The following is a 16,246-nucleotide window of genomic DNA, read 5'->3' on the forward strand; positions in this document are numbered from 1 at the left end:
CCAATCATATTCGTTCAAATCCACATCTCGTCTCCGCACCATTTCAATGGAAACAGTTAAGAGGAGACGAGCGAAGCGTAGAGGAGACGTGTAGGAATCGACCAATCATATTGGTTGAAATCCACATAGTCTCCACACCGCTTCAATGGAAACAGTCAAGATGAGACGAGCGGAGCGGAGAGGAGACGTGTGTAAGGAATCACAACTCTTTTCACAGCTCTGCTCCACTCCGTCTCCGCCTCAGTGGAGCCGCAGCGTAACGCGTGAGCGCTACTGATCGTATTTATTATAATATCTCTTTCTACCCACATCATACACAATGTGACAGAAGAAGTAGTAAAAACGAATGTGATTCAGAGTGCGTTAGAAAATAAGACCTCATTATTAAATTTAAATTAGTCATTTTGATGATGTGGATTCGAAACGTAGCAGGTATTTCTTCTTTGGCAAAAATATCTGCTGTTTCGGATCCAAATCATTTTCAATGTGAAAATGTTGAAACCTGTGGATCGGCTTTAAATGAGAAAATAAGAATATTTTTTCCGTATAACACTAATCTTTACTGGCTATAAGGCTTTAATAAAACTTTTATATAATAATAAAATATATTTATTCAAAAACATGCAAATATAGAAAGCACCATATCACTTTTTAAGCTAATAACTCAATAATTTAAAAATACAACTTTAAAAAAAATATCAATCACCGTGATTTTATTTAACATCAAGTAATACCGACCAATCACCTCGTAACGTGCCAGAATTGTGACACAGCGGAATGTTCAATGGGAATGGTATTTATTTAATATACCTACACAGTGGGTATGTAATTAATGCAACACTCACACTCTAACTGCCATATTCAGATAAATCAATTAGCTTATTTAATATTAAAGACGACTGTTGGTTGGGTGTGGTAGTTAGAAAAAATAATTGTACTAAATACAAATTTGAGAACTCTTCTTTATAGTATATCCTTATAAAAAATGTTTGATTACGATTTTTGATTCTTATCTTAATTAAATAACAGGTATATTTAAGTAGGTATATTAGTATATTTAGATTTACTGGACCAGGCTAAGGCCCACACGCGGCTGTAATGCCTCAGATGATGATATTTAAGTACATAAGTACTTGCAAAAAATTATCAAAATACAATAAAAATCTGCAAACATGGATTAAATTACATTGTACTTACCTACATACATGCTATAAATCAACCTACATACATGCTATAAAAAATAAATAACTTTTTTTAGCCTGAAGTGTTTACCGATATATTATATTCAACGTGGAGGAACTAATGAAGTAGAGAAGAGTGTTATGTTATTGAAGCATTTTGTGGTTGCCTCATTTACGTGGTGTAGGTGGAAGCGGAGACATTGCCGCCGTGGCCGGTCCAGTTGGTGTGGATGTACTCGCCCGGTTTGGATGCCAGCTCATAAGTGTGAGCGCCGAAGTAGTCTCTTTGGGCCTGAAATAACATTTAGAAACGAGTTATTAAATTGTACAGGGTTATATTTAACAATGAGACTTTTTAATTAATTGAGTTTTTGGTAATAGGCACGTCATTCTAAGTAACATGTCTAATTAATTAATGAATTTCGATATATTTGACCCACGATTATTTTCTGGTCTTTTTTCTGTATCTGACACGGATCTTATACGTAAAAAAATATAACAGAAAATTGAACAGATTATACATTAAGATTCTATAAATTCTGCTGGCTCATGCTGAGGTACCGACATGAAAGTGGTTTTTTTTTTTTGGAATCTTTTTAATTTTTTGTTAGGTTTTTTTTTCTCGATTTTCAGTGAAGTAACTAATATAGCCAATAGCGTAATGGCAACTGTTCGTATTACTGAGGATAACTCATAAGATCAGATCTCGATCAAATTTAAATAGGACGACAAAGAGAAGCACCAGATAACGAAATACTTTGCGTCAAATAACCAATCAGAAGCAAATTCTCTTAGTAGTCTCGAATTTTACCTGTAGTAGGTTGGCGGGAAGCACGGCAGAGCGGTAACCGTCATAGAAAGCAAGCGCGGCGCTGAAGGCCGGCGCGGGGACGCCCACGAGCGCCGTCTGCGCCACCACCTGCCGCAGCGACTCCTGCGCTGCACCGATGTGCTTCGTGAAGTAAGGGTCCAGAAGCAGGTTCGCCAGCTGAGGGTTCTTCGTGAAAGCATCCTGAACAAAAATTTCATAAGCACTAATGTATGTACTTTGTACACGTAAACAATTAGGTACATCCACAAGTTGAGTTTGAAATATCGGGATTTTACAAAGTTCTCAAGGGAATTCTCAAAAATGATGTCGTGGATTGAGACAAATTGCGTTTGCGCAATTTTATTGTAGCGCGTGTATGTCTTGTCGCACATGCCTGGAAAGTGCCTCTTTGCATAGGTCAACATACTTTCCAGTTTCCATAGGAAGTTTGTCTTGTTCCACATGTTGCTCAAGGCTAAGTTTAAATCTAAGTAGATTGATACCGACATGAAAATCCGTTCAGAATTTTCCCAGATAGCGTGGCAAAACAGATGGACGGGCAAAACATTCTACAAAGTATAATGTTAAGAGTAGTTTTGTCAAATGTGTATTGTAGACTTATTTTTCTTTCTACTGTTTTATTATAGTACTAAATTTTTCATTTAATTTATCTATATATATATAATTAAAATTCAAAGTCCTGACTGACTGATATATCAACGCACAGCCCAAACCGCTGAAGTTAAATGCTTGAAATTTGGCATACATATATACCTTAAGTGAAATAGAGATACACTAAGGGATTTTTCAAAATTCCCACGGGATAGGGAATAAATGGGATTTACATTTTCACTTTAAAATGGCGCTATTTCCGTAACTATTATTACAAGAGACTTCAAATTTGGCATGCAAGTAGCTAATACTAACAGCTAAAAACGATTTTCAGAATTTACCGATATTCCCACGAGATAAGGAATAAAGCAAACAAGCTGATTTAGGGACTTGATATTTGAAAAATATATTTCTAGAGAATCTTAGAGGTAGGTACACTAAAAAAGGATTTTTCGAAATTCCGACGGGATAGGCAATAATTGGGACTTATATTTTCGCTTCAAAGCGGCCTTAACTCCGTAATTATAAATATGAGACCACAAATTTGGCATGCAGGTGAGTAACACTAACGGGTAAAAACTGTTTCAAGATTTTCCAACATTCCCACGGGATAAAACGTTTAAAGAGTATTTTAAAAACACAAGCTAAACTAATAAACCTAATGACGGTGACAATACAATAATCTGGCAGTGACATGCAGGTAGTCCGACTAGAATCGTCTCAGCAGGAACGAACTCAAAAGTTAATGGCACACACAAGAAACTTCGCAAGATTATTCAATTTCTTTCTATGACAATTCATTTACTTATATGATAGACACCACCTGATGCTATAGCCAAGGTCGTCTGCTCATGAGGGAACTCCTGATAGGTTGATAGCTTTGATACGTGATTTTTTATAAGACTGAAATAGCTATAAAGGTGAAAATAATAATAATTAAAAACAGTGTATTCTGAGAGTGTAGCTTTCTATAGTAGTTACTAATTCTTATCTAGCGGGAATTCGTATATTATATAGGCACTTTAACGTTTTTACCAGAATTATACTCCTGAATCTGTGAAACAGGAGTTCAAAGTTGGTATGAATTATGATTATGTAGGTGGATTTTTAATACGAAAATTTGCACCATCTGTCTGAAACGTCTGTGTGTATTTGTATTTCCATATAGGTAATCCTCCGAAAAATCAATCAAAACACGAAAAAAAGATTCGTAGAACATAGATTATGTTACCCCAAACTTAACGCGAGCGAAACCGCGGGCAAAAGCTAGTTTGATTATAAATCTGACGACATGTCATGTGCGAGTTCACAACTAACGATTTAAGTTTGCAAACACACACGCACACACGCACGCACGCACGCACGCACGCACGCACGCCTGTATCGCCAAATAGAGGTGGACATTATTTAACGTCACCAGTTACAGTAACCAGTGACGCGACGAGTCACCGAATCACTGGTTTCACGTCAAGCGACAAAGTGGTGATTTTTGTAACGAGCTTCTTTTGCGGTGATACGAGTTTCGTTTCAACCTCATAGACGTCACGAACGGAACGAAACGAATGGCATGGTTTCACGTTTCACTCTTGCGACAAGTGGTGATTTTAATAACGAGTTACTTTGTTTGTGGTGATGCGATTTTCGTTTCAGCGTTATAGACGTAACGAACGGAACGAATAGCATGGAATGGAGTAAAAATTATAGCGGCTTACCCTTACCGCTGTAAGAGTTTGGTTGGCGCCTTACATGAATTTAAATATTATTTGTATTGCAGTAAGGTATAAATTAGGTTGAAGGAAGAATCCTACTATATTAATTAATAAATATTATAAAGTATCAGTTACAGTTACAGAACTCAAAGTTTAAATTAGCCATCATGAAGTAATTCATATGACTAGAGCCAAAAATCACGCTTGTGATAAATAACGTCATAGCTCAATAGCTTCCGTTATTAGTAGGTACGTTAAATACTCAGTTACAGTGACCGTCACAAAACGCGTCACCGCACCGCGTACGTAAGAAACTGGTTACTAAAATCACTGGTTTTAGTAACCAGTGACGTGATTCTTTCGTTTCGTTTCGCTCAAATCACGTAATGACCCATGCCTATCCCCAAATAGGGGCAGAGCACACGAAACGTTACCGCTTTGGTGCGGAAACAATAGTAAAATTATAATGCAACAACAAACAATATTACTTTTCATCGGTAAGTCCATTTCTTTATTTAACCACAATATTTACAAAAATTTCATAAGTTGCAACGCGGGTCAAGTTAGACTTGACGGGTCCGTCTCGTGTCCAGCCCCCATCTTTTTGATTCTCACTGCAATCATGTATATGTCTATCTCTCATTATCGTAATTAGTCTCGTGACGCCAATGACTAGTCTGGTGCGGTGCATTTATTTCGTATTTTCGATAATAATAATCCACTAAATGATTATTGTATGTATTGATATCCGATTTTTTTCGTGGATGCTATTTTTTTTATTACTATTAGTAATATAATATTCCATGATATCCATACTAATATTATAAATGCAACACACATGTGTTTGTCCGTTTTTCACATCAAACGAAACGGAGCGACGGATCGACGTGATTTTTGGCATAGAGATAGTTTATGAGCCAGAGAGTGACATAAGGCTGCTTTTTATCCCGGAAAAATGCAGTTCCCGAGGGAATTCGACGCGGGCGAAGCCGCGGGCAAAAGCTAGTTAATTATAATTCATTATTTGGGTATCTGTATTGGATAGGCATAACGTAATTGAATTTAAACCATGTTATATTTTTCCCTATAGATTTAACAAAGACGGTAATATGAAAAACAAATGGATAAACGTTGCAAAAACCGAAAATTGGTTTCCGTCAAAATATAGCGTCATGTGCTCGAAACATTTTACTGAGGATTGTTTTTTGAAGACAAACAAGAAGTGGCGGCTAATGAAGTGTGCAGTACAGTCACCAGCATTATTATCTGCCACAGCGGAGCGTGCAAACATATCTGACACGTCCTTCCGGCCCAAGAAATAGAGTCGTATCAAATATTTATTGTTGTGCCAGATATTGGTGCTGGTGACTGTACCAACGCTGTTCTTGCCGAGAAAAGAAATTGACACGAGGATGACGAGGATGATGAATGTTGACTGGTGGAGATCTCTTAAAGGGATAAGTTCACCTTTGTACATACTTCTCAATGTCGGTTAATTCTGTTTGTTACTCTTTTTTGTACAATAAAGAGTTTACATAATATACATTTAAATTATTTAAGTATTTAAAAAACAAAAATTGGAAGAAAGACGTGCAGTTAGATGAAGATATATACAAAATTAACTCATTTTAAAAATCAATAACAAAATAAGCATACTACTAAACTTCAACAAACCATTAAAATTATACTTTTTAACTTGTTTAGTTTAAGCTTAAAAAAGATTCAAAGTTGGCATTTATATTTTACCTGAGAGACCAACTGCTTTAAAAACCTTTTTGCAAATCTTTTTATCGATATCAATAGAAAGCATAAAGTCATTACAATGCACACCCTAGCGATCAGGTTCGAAATACTTCGGAGCACTTCGAACCGATGGCAACTCCCCCCGCCCGCACCTCTAGTTGAGTTGACCGAATCGTTTTCATTCAAATCCGCATGTATTAGGTCTCCAGGGGGTATGTGCTCATGGACTCGCGTGAACAATTTCACCTGTTAAGGATTTAACCAAATGTTCATAGGGATTCGTAATAATTAAATTTTTTCCTTTCATTTAGGTACGTTGTATAAAGAATGTCCGTGTAAAAATTCATTTCAATATGTTTATGCTATAACCTAACCTAACCAACAAAAAGTTGGAAAACCCCGACTTTGTCACTTCAAAGTTCAATATCTCAAAACGGCAGAACCGATTTTGATGAAACATGTCTACGAACCATCGCTAGAAAACTTGATTTCACATAAAAAACTGCATTCAAATCGGTCCACCCGCTTAAGGGCTACGGTGCCACAGACAGACAGACAGACACATGTAGCGGTCAAACTTATAACACCCCTCTTCTTGCATCAAAGGTTAAAAATAAGAAGTTAATAGTTGGGTGTTAGGTAAGAAAAATAAAAACCAAGCAGAAAACATAGTTTACGATCTGTACTTTAAAAAATAGCACGTGATAGCATTAATTTAACTTTGACATTGTAGATTAGTACGACAACCTCGTTATCACAATGCCAATGTCATTAGGGTCACATGCAATGATATTGAAATTGAGTTGCATAACTGGTCAGTAGGCACAGGTAATTCAGTAGAGAAGCCGTCAGACTATGATCACTTTCTACGTTTCTTTAGACGACCAGATGGCCTAGTGGTTAGAGAACCTGACTACGAAGCTTCAGGTCCCGGGTTCGATTCCCGTGTCGGGGCAGATATTTGTATGAAAAATACGAATTTTTGTTCTCGGGTCTTGGGTGTTTAATATGTATTTAAGTATGTATCTATATCTATATAATTATATTTATCCGTTGCTTAGTACCCATAACACAAGCTTTGCTAAGCTTACTTTGGGACTAGGTCAATTGGTGTGAATTGTCCCGTGATATTTATTTATTTTTATTTTATTTATTTTTACGTAAAATAAAAGGGGTAATTTTGACATTTAGATGTCACCATTTCTTTCACAATGTACCACATCATTTCTTATTATGTTGTTATATTTCAGAGAGTTAAAATACTAATAATATGATAACTTTAATGCTGAATCACTTTCAAAAAGTACTTGCAGTTGTAATGATTTCAGTCTGATAACAATCACAGATAGTATACGTCAGGAAGAATCGATGTGACATATTCAAAAATAAGTACCTACTTAAGAACCAAGTGTTTATGAACTAGCTTTATTTATTGTAAATAGGCTCTAGATATCACAGATTTAGAAGTCACAGGGGTAGAACAAACAAATTTGAAAGTGGGAATTTCCAATTTGTTTGTTTTTTCCTTTCGTCGTGATAATAATAATAATAAGTCGAACTAAACAATGAAAATTTACAAAGTTTATTTATGTGACATTGAGTAGGTATGTCATGAATATAGCTCCAAGGCCTTGGTCGCTCTGACCCGCCGCCCTTTTTTGATTTTTTGAAAACGGCGGCAGTTTCCGAGCTTTTGTGTTTTCAAAGAGACTTGTGTGTACGTGAAATGGAAAAAAACACTAGCATTTTTATTGCTTCAGGAGGAAGAAGATGAGGGTTTATATAATGTTGAAGCTGTTACCTAACCAACAAAGTTCAAAGTTCAATATCTCAAAAACAGCTGCACCGATTTTGATAAAACATGTCTAAGAACCATCGCTGGAAAACCTGCTTTCAAATAAAAAAACCGCAGTCAAATCGGTCCACCCGTTAAGAGCTACGGTGCCACAGACAGACATACAGACAGACACACAGACATACAGACACACAGACAAACTTATAACACCCCTCTTTTACATTGTCACTTCCAAAGTTCAATATCTTGAAAACGGCCAAACCGATTTTGAAAAACATGTCTAAGAACCATCGCTAAAAAACCTGTTTCAAATAGAAAAAAACCGCATTCAACTAGGTCCACCCGTTTAAGAGCTACGGTGCCACAGACAGACACACATAGCGGTCAAGCTTATAAACACACCTCTTTTTGCGTCGGGGGTAAAAACAATTCTTTGCATTTCTTTCAACAACATTTCTTTGCATGTTCGATGAAACAGAAGTTAGTTGTGGTTACCTATAATTAGATAAACATCTACCTGGAAGGTCTTCTACTCGATATTTATGTTTTTGTATGATGTATTATCTGTTGGTGATCCTTAATAAATAAATAAATAAATAAAACAAAAGAAAAAGAAGAACAATATGTTTAAGTTAAGTTCGTCTATCACTTTGGTATTTTTTCCCATATTGAACGCTAGCGTCCAGCCCGCCGCAATTCTGCAATAGTACATTGTGTCTTAAGGGCGCTAAATAAGGTATTTCGAACGAGAGTCTATTAGAGTCGATGTTCGTAATTCTAGTACCGCCCGTGCGACATACAATGTTTTTCATCACATTTGCGAGTAAAATTTTATATTTGTAATAGAAAAAATATCATTCTTCCAAATATTGGCGATACCTTAGGCTGTGCTCTTGGCAACGTCGCCCTCCCCCTCCCTCGGCATGCGCCGCAACGTGCGTGTGCATGTGGTGGTCCATGTAGTCCAGCAGCAAGAGCGCGCGCAGCACCATCAGTACGGGCACTGACTCATTTACCGACCTTGGGCTTCATGACATGAAAAGTAGTACGGGCAATGACTCATTTACCGACCACGGGTTTCATGACAAGCACATTAAGGTCGAGGGTTTTATTTGGGGGGTTGCAACCAAGGTAGCCTGCAGTGTGATGAAAAATAACTAAAGACGCCGCGTGCAGCGGGCGGCAGTCACGGGCGGCTGGTGGACGTCGCACGTGGCGGGCGAGAACGACCGCTCCCAAACATTGGACGATCACAGCATATAGACGCAGCGGGCGGCGGGCAGTGGCGGGTCAGAACGACCAAGGCCTTTAGGCAGTGGAATTTATTTATTAATGTATTATTAACCAATAAAAAAATTACAGCAATACAGTAAAAAACCAAAGTGCCGTAAAACTCAATTATATCAATAGAATCTAAACATATGACGAAACTAACTGATAACCGCCTCCATTTTTAAGGCAGTTAAAAAATGATATACTCGTACCTTGATGTTTCCCAAAAACACGCTCCTGATGATGCAGCCACCACGCCACATTAGAGCAATGCTGCCGTAGTTCAAGTTCCACTGATGAACCTAGACAAGAATTAAACAAATGATCCATAAATCTTCATAGCTATATAATGAGTAACTACATTATAAAAAATATAATTTGTAAAGTATACCTTGGCCGCCTCTCTGAGTAGCATGAATCCTTGTGCATAGGAAATGATTTTGCTGGCGAAGAGAGCTTGCCGCAGTTGTTCGAGAAATGCTTTCTTGTCACCACTGAACTTCTTTGATGATCCCGGCAGGGTGTTGCTTGCTCTGACGCGCTCCTCTGCAACATATTAACTATGAGTTGCTGCAGAGGTAAAATAAGTGTAATACATTTATACAAATATAAGTAGCAACAGACCTTTGAGAGCAGAGAGGCATCGTGCGAAAACAGCCTCGCCTATTAGCGTGACTGGTACTCCGTACTCGAGGGCGCTGATACCCGTCCACTTGCCGGTACCCTTTTGTCCTGCCGAGTCACGTATCTTGGGCAGAAGGTATTTACCTGGATATAAAAATCAATCAATGATAGCATCACTGATAAAAGTAACATTCACTGGTTATTTGTAGGTTTTAAGTTCAATATTTTTATTGCTGAGTAATGCCAATGAAATGTCTGATTGCAAAGGTACACATAACACATGTACAGGTAATATATAGATAGGCAGCAAAACAGATATAAAATGGAGGAATAAATTATTATCTGTCAGTAACATTACTCAGCAATAACTTTATCTGCCTTAAGCTTGGCAAACACTTACCATCTGCATCCTTAAACTTCAATATGTCTCTGGTAATTTCAATCAGAAATGAATCAAGCTCTCCCTTGTTCCATTCCTCAAAGACACGCGCCATTTCATCTTGTTCCATTCCTGAAAAACGAAAATAAATTGTTAATACAGTGCAATGTACACCAGGTGTAAGTAAGGTAACGATTAGGTCAGCATGATAAAGAAGCAGATATAGTGTAGATATAATAACCTAGAACATCTTTCATCAGGTGATATGCTTCACAGATGAGCTGCATGTCTCCATATTCGATACCATTATGTACCATTTTAACGAAATGTCCCGCTCCATCCTCCCCGACCCAATCGCAGCACGGCTCGTCGTTTGCTTTAGCGCAAATAGCCTGAAAACAACCGCAATATATTAAAAAAAAAAAACTTTTTTTTATTAATTTTTGGTTCTCGAATGGCTAATATACCTACCTGGAAGATGGGTTTCAGGTGTGGCCACGCTTCTGGATGCCCGCCCGGCATCAGTGATGGCCCATAACGTGCGCCGTCTTCGCCTCCGCTCACCTGTCATAAAGTATTACATTATAGCAGTATCTATTTACATCAAATCAAAATTTACATCACTTAATGTGTATCAGTAGGTTTGAAGTATAAAATGTAATATAATCACATTAATCACTACCCTTGCTAATATTATAAATGCGAAAGTGAGTTTCTTTTTTTGTTCAGCTTTCCCGCCTTAACTACTGAACCAATTGCTGTAAGTACATACATTATACGGAAGACCTTAAAAAATAATCCATATAAAGGCGAAAGTAACTCTTGTCTGTCAGTCTGTTACGCTTTCACTCCTAAACCGATTTTAATGAAATTTGGCACAGACATAGACTAGACCTTGGGAAGAACATAGGCTATCTTTTATCTCGAAAAAATGACTTGAAGGGGTTGGGAATGAAAGTTTATATAGTGGAAGTTCGTCATTGTCGAAGATGAAACCATGACACTTGGCATTTAGGCACTTAATAAGAAACAAGTAGATATTTGAATAAGGTTTGATAGTAGGCTTGATAATCATTTGCATGTCATAAAATAATAATGCCAATAGATGTGTCTGTCAACTTGAAAGATTAACTTTAGCGACATATTCATTTGATAGGTAGGAACTGGTTTACAAATTGATAGACCACTTATTTGGCTGATGGTACAGTCACCAGCACCAATATCTGACACAACAAGCGTGCATAAATATCTGATATGACTCTATTTCTAGGGCCGGAAGGATGTGTCAGATATTTTTGCATGCTCCGCTGTGGCAGATATTAATGCTGGTGACTGTACATTACTAAGAAAGCATATAGTAATTCAAACTTCGCTTACACCCATGCCCACAAAATGAATGCCAGTGGGTTTAAGCTCCTTGCACCAACGCTGAGTGTCCATATACTGGGAGTTGCCACCATCAATGATTATATCACCCTTTTCAAGCAAGGGCACCAAGTTTGAAATAAAGGCATCTACTGCTGAACCAGCTGGAAATAAAGTAAAAGAACATTTTTAATACTTTTTTGCTGACTGTAGGTACTTGATTTGTCATCTAACTTACAATATTGTACTTAATTTCAAGTCATTTCGACCACTAAATCTGAGTCAAAATTAACTTGCAAAATTTTAAATGAACAAATAATGGTGAAGTTAAATAAAATCTTGTAAATTTGTAAGATATTGTTTTATGATGAGACACCAAAACTAGCTTTAAAAAAACTTTTCAAATTAATATTGTAATAAGTAAATTTGTTACCAAATTAATTGAAAAAAGATATTGTTATATTTTTATGATTTTGTTTTACCTTTTACTAAGATAACAACTTTTCTGGGCTTTTTTAACTTGGCTACCATATCTTCCAATGATTTTGCACCAATAATTTTAGTGCCTTTGGCTTCATTAGCAAGAAATTCATCAACCTGTAAAGTATAATACTTATTATAAAACTGAATATAAAACTACCTACAGAAAAATTACTTAAACTAAGGAGAAAAAGCAATGAATGATTTTCCTTAAAAGGAGCCTATTTTAAGCAAATAAATGCTTATGAAAATTGATATCACAATTGTTGTTCATTGTTAAAAAGACATATTATTATTATCTTTACTAATAAATAAATTAAGTTAATGAACTAAATAACTGTTAGGCTATTAATCACTTAAGAGAAACATACCTTTGCTACTGTTCTGTTAAATGCACACACTACAAATCCTTTTGAATCCATGTTCAGGATAAGGTTCTGACCCATCACAGCCAGCCCAATGAGGGCAATGTCAGCTTTAGGTCTGCAAGGTACCAAAAAAAGTATACAGGCACATCCAAAGATATCCTTCCATTTAAAGCCAAAAGTACTCCTTTCAGGATATTTGCCAAAATTCTGGCCTATTACCACTACTTTATAATTATTTAATTTATTTAGTAACGTTTGATATACAAAAGTATTGCTCATACCATGCCCATAACCAATAATTACAATATATTAGTTTAGTCATTTTCCTAAGAGTCACCTTCAAATAACCTTGCTCAACAGCCTAAGTTAATGCTCTACTTATTAAGCTACATTTAAGTTAGATACAACTTTCTGTCAATGTTTGTTTTATAAATGAGTACATTAATCAAGAAATATACCGCATTAAATGCTGATGAGCATCCTGAAATGGATAAAAACGTAAAAATGGAAATTTTGAAGATCTACTTTGTTTTTGTCGAAATAACGCAGATATATATCTTCCGAGCTTCATGTTACACAGTTAAACTAAACAACTACAAGCCGTTAATTTAAGGAAGAAAGGTGTAGATGTAGATATTCCTTTAGATATTAAAGTCCAAGTCATGCTTTGAATTCAATTGAAAAAAGATGTAACTTTAGTATAAAGTACCGGCAAGCTTAACTTGTTGATTTAGTACATCTACATAAGAAATAATAATGAAGAACTTACTCGGCCATTTCTGTACTAAACTTTTAATCAAATTTAATGAAATAAGCTGAAGTATTGCGCCAACCGATCAGCACTTCAAAGCAACACGATCACTCATTGAATGTCAGAAGTGTCATGCGTGTCACGATTTTTAAACTACTCCCAAAGAGCATATAACCATACGTTTGACTACTCCCACCCAATGAGGGCTATCGTTTTTTGTCTCACTAGATGGCGCACTGTTGCGTGAGGTTTTTAAGTATGGCTTTCAAAGTCTGTTATTACGGGCGTGAAAACAAAGTTTAGATTAAAATCATATTTAATACACCTTAAAACCGTACCATAAAAATATTGAGCATGCCACAGTGTTGCATAGTCCCTGTTTTGTTCGGAAAAAGGGAGGACAAAGGTTTCCGAAAGACAAAACTGTCTCAAAACACAGACATTCATTGCCCCGGAACGCATATTTGCCATAATTAATTTCAGGTATTGCAAAATATTCACAAAATTATTCTATTTATAAATAAACCCGCGTAGCTCACCCAAAAACTATGAGATTTGACATTTCGGAGACCTCACGCTACACTAGCGCCTCTAGTGGCGAATTCATTCGCCATAGCCCTCATTGACCCCCAACGTGGTTTGCGCGCGGTTTGTTCACTAATCAATGTGGCTATGAATAAAATAGTTCAACTGTATCATAATAAGGGCCATCGAACACGAGTGCGAGTTTATCACATGAGCCGAACGAAGTCGAATGTCATAATAGATACGCATGAATGTCTCAATGGCTGATTGATTAATTAGATTATGAATAATGTTACTGCTAGGACTAGCTCCGTTTCTATATAGTTTAGAGATTCCGTTCAATCTTGCCTTACCAGAGGACCTACTACAAAATTCCAAAAATCAAAGTTCGTATCACACCATCCCTTTCACTTTCGTTCTAAATAGTATAAGCGTCAGCGGGGTGCAAGGCAAGACACGAAGTTTGAATTTTGCACTTCGTAGTAAAGGGCCAGAAGGGCTACTACGAAATTTCTAAAATCGAAGCTCTTATCGTACCTCTCACTCTCGTATTAAAGAATAGGTATTAGTGTCAGTGGGACGGTAAGACATGAACTTCGATTTATGTATTTCGTAGTAGTCCCTCAGGCCCAGCCAGCCAAGCGACTTGACCTTGACCGTCTTTGAACCTCTCTCTTTATAGTACTGGCAACCTCAACTCTAAGTACGACCACAGAATACATTTTTAGAGCGTTTTCACATTATCCGATCCATTATCGGTATTGGACGACGATAGACAACATCCGATAGCCAACACCAGTGCTGTCAATATGCAAATCCAAAATTAACCCAAATCACAAACAAAATTATCGTATTTTATTCAGTACATTTATTCATGTAATATATGACATACATTATGTAATATATGACATACATTAGTACATGTATTCATGTAATATATGAAAAGGTAGGGTTTATTTAGGATTGCCTATTATTTTGAGTATAGAAGAAACTAATCTATTGAGTCAGCATGAGATGCTAGTGGTCTTGTGCCTCTGTGGGGCACGTGAAATAATATTAAGCGACGTAGCGACAGATACACCACGAATGGTTTTTGTTCACTTCTTTCGTATATTTCCTTTGTAACACTTTATTATGATTATGAAAAAATAAAGAAAAACCTATCCATAACAAAAACATTTTTAATACAAGCTTTTTTGCCGACTGTACTTTTTGTTGACTGTACTTGCATTGTCACCCAAACTACATTTGCGTACCAAATTTCAAGTCGATGTTATTAACTTTTGTAGAGTTCCATCCGGCGGAGACGATCCTGGCTGGACTACCAGGATGTGACTACTTGATTATTGTATTGTCACGCGATTTACATAAGTATTCCAAATTTCAAGTCAATCTGACTACTAGAATTTGGTCAAATTTAATTTACAAGATTTGACTACAGACAAACAGACAACGGGACAGGTGAATCTAAATAAAAGCTTGTAAAAAGGAAGACGGAAGTAAAGAATAACGAAGTTAAGAATGGAATGCCTAAAATATTATTATTAAAAATAAACTATTTATAAAGACTACTACTTAAATTTGTATGTTTATGTCAAAGAGTATATAACCACTACGTTTTATGTCTTCCACCCGCAGACCACTATACTCCGTTTAATTTAAGGTTTGAATTAACGGTCAAATTGTAACACACGTTTCTCGATATTTCGAACACAAATGGACTAAAAATACCTTCATGTACATTTATTAGCGTTATTTATTATGTTTTTAGTATAGAAGTTCACACAATTTTAAATATATTCGATGTTTCATTTAAAAAAGTGTGCAAATAATAAGCCCTCTTGTTCTTCTTTTTCGTAGCAATCGATGAATGGTGCGTTCCCTTTTATGCTCACATTGTTCACTCCACATTAAGTTCTCAAAAATATCGTAATATTTAAAAAAATATCGTATAAAACAGTAAAATTGTCGTGCGATACCATGTTATTATTTCATATCGTATAAGACATACTTAAAATTATCGCATGGTTGGCAACGCTGGCCGACACGGCCGACACCATGTGCAGCAGCAGGGCTACTACGAAACTCGAAACTCGAAGTTCGTGTCGTGCGGTCCCTCTGACACTTATACTATTTAATACGAGAGCGAGAGGGACGGCAAGATACGAACTTCGAGTTTCGTAGTAGCCCTGCTGCTTTCACATATTTCCGACAAAATCGTTCCGATACGGCCGACTCAAAATGGCCGCCCCGCATCGGGTTTTGCGCACACAGAGACAATTTAATTAAGATACACGCATAGCACACATACAAACTTTATCGTCCTACTACCTACAGCACGTCAGTACTATTATATATTCTGTGCTACAGCCTAGCCTACGGGCGTCCGACCGATGGTGCCGTGCAGTGAGTGAACATATCGGTGTCGGCTCCGATATCCGATATCGGGCCGGACAATGTGAAAGACAGGTACATATAATTTCATAAATGAGGGCTATCGCGTATGAATTCGCCACTAGAGGCGCTAGTGTAGCGTGAGGTCTCCGAAATGTCAAATCTCATAGTTTTTCGGTGAGTTACGCGGGTTTATTTATAATTAGAATAATTTTGTGAATATTTTGCAATATCTGA

At 36.7% G+C, this 16,246-nt stretch overlaps 1 protein-coding gene across 1 annotated transcript; it reads right to left on the reverse strand.

Moving 5' to 3' along the window:
* Nucleotides 1-599: 599 nt before the first annotated feature.
* Nucleotides 600-13,239, reverse strand: Pgd (phosphogluconate dehydrogenase). The gene is made up of 12 exons (XM_074095527.1): nt 13,109-13,239; nt 12,343-12,454; nt 11,974-12,088; nt 11,504-11,655; nt 10,598-10,690; nt 10,368-10,518; nt 10,148-10,258; nt 9,748-9,891; nt 9,515-9,669; nt 9,336-9,425; nt 1,993-2,193; nt 600-1,473 (listed from the first exon to the last, which is right to left on the reverse strand). The coding sequence occupies exons 1-12, from the start codon at nt 13,114-13,116 to the stop codon at nt 1,354-1,356; spliced, it is 1,452 nt and encodes a 483-aa protein (XP_073951628.1). The 5' UTR covers nt 13,117-13,239; the 3' UTR covers nt 600-1,353.
* Between the last annotated feature and the right edge of the window lie 3,007 nt (nt 13,240-16,246).

This window comes from Choristoneura fumiferana, chromosome Z (genome assembly GCF_025370935.1).
Source record: "Choristoneura fumiferana chromosome Z, NRCan_CFum_1, whole genome shotgun sequence".
NCBI lineage: Eukaryota > Metazoa > Arthropoda > Insecta > Lepidoptera > Tortricidae > Choristoneura > Choristoneura fumiferana.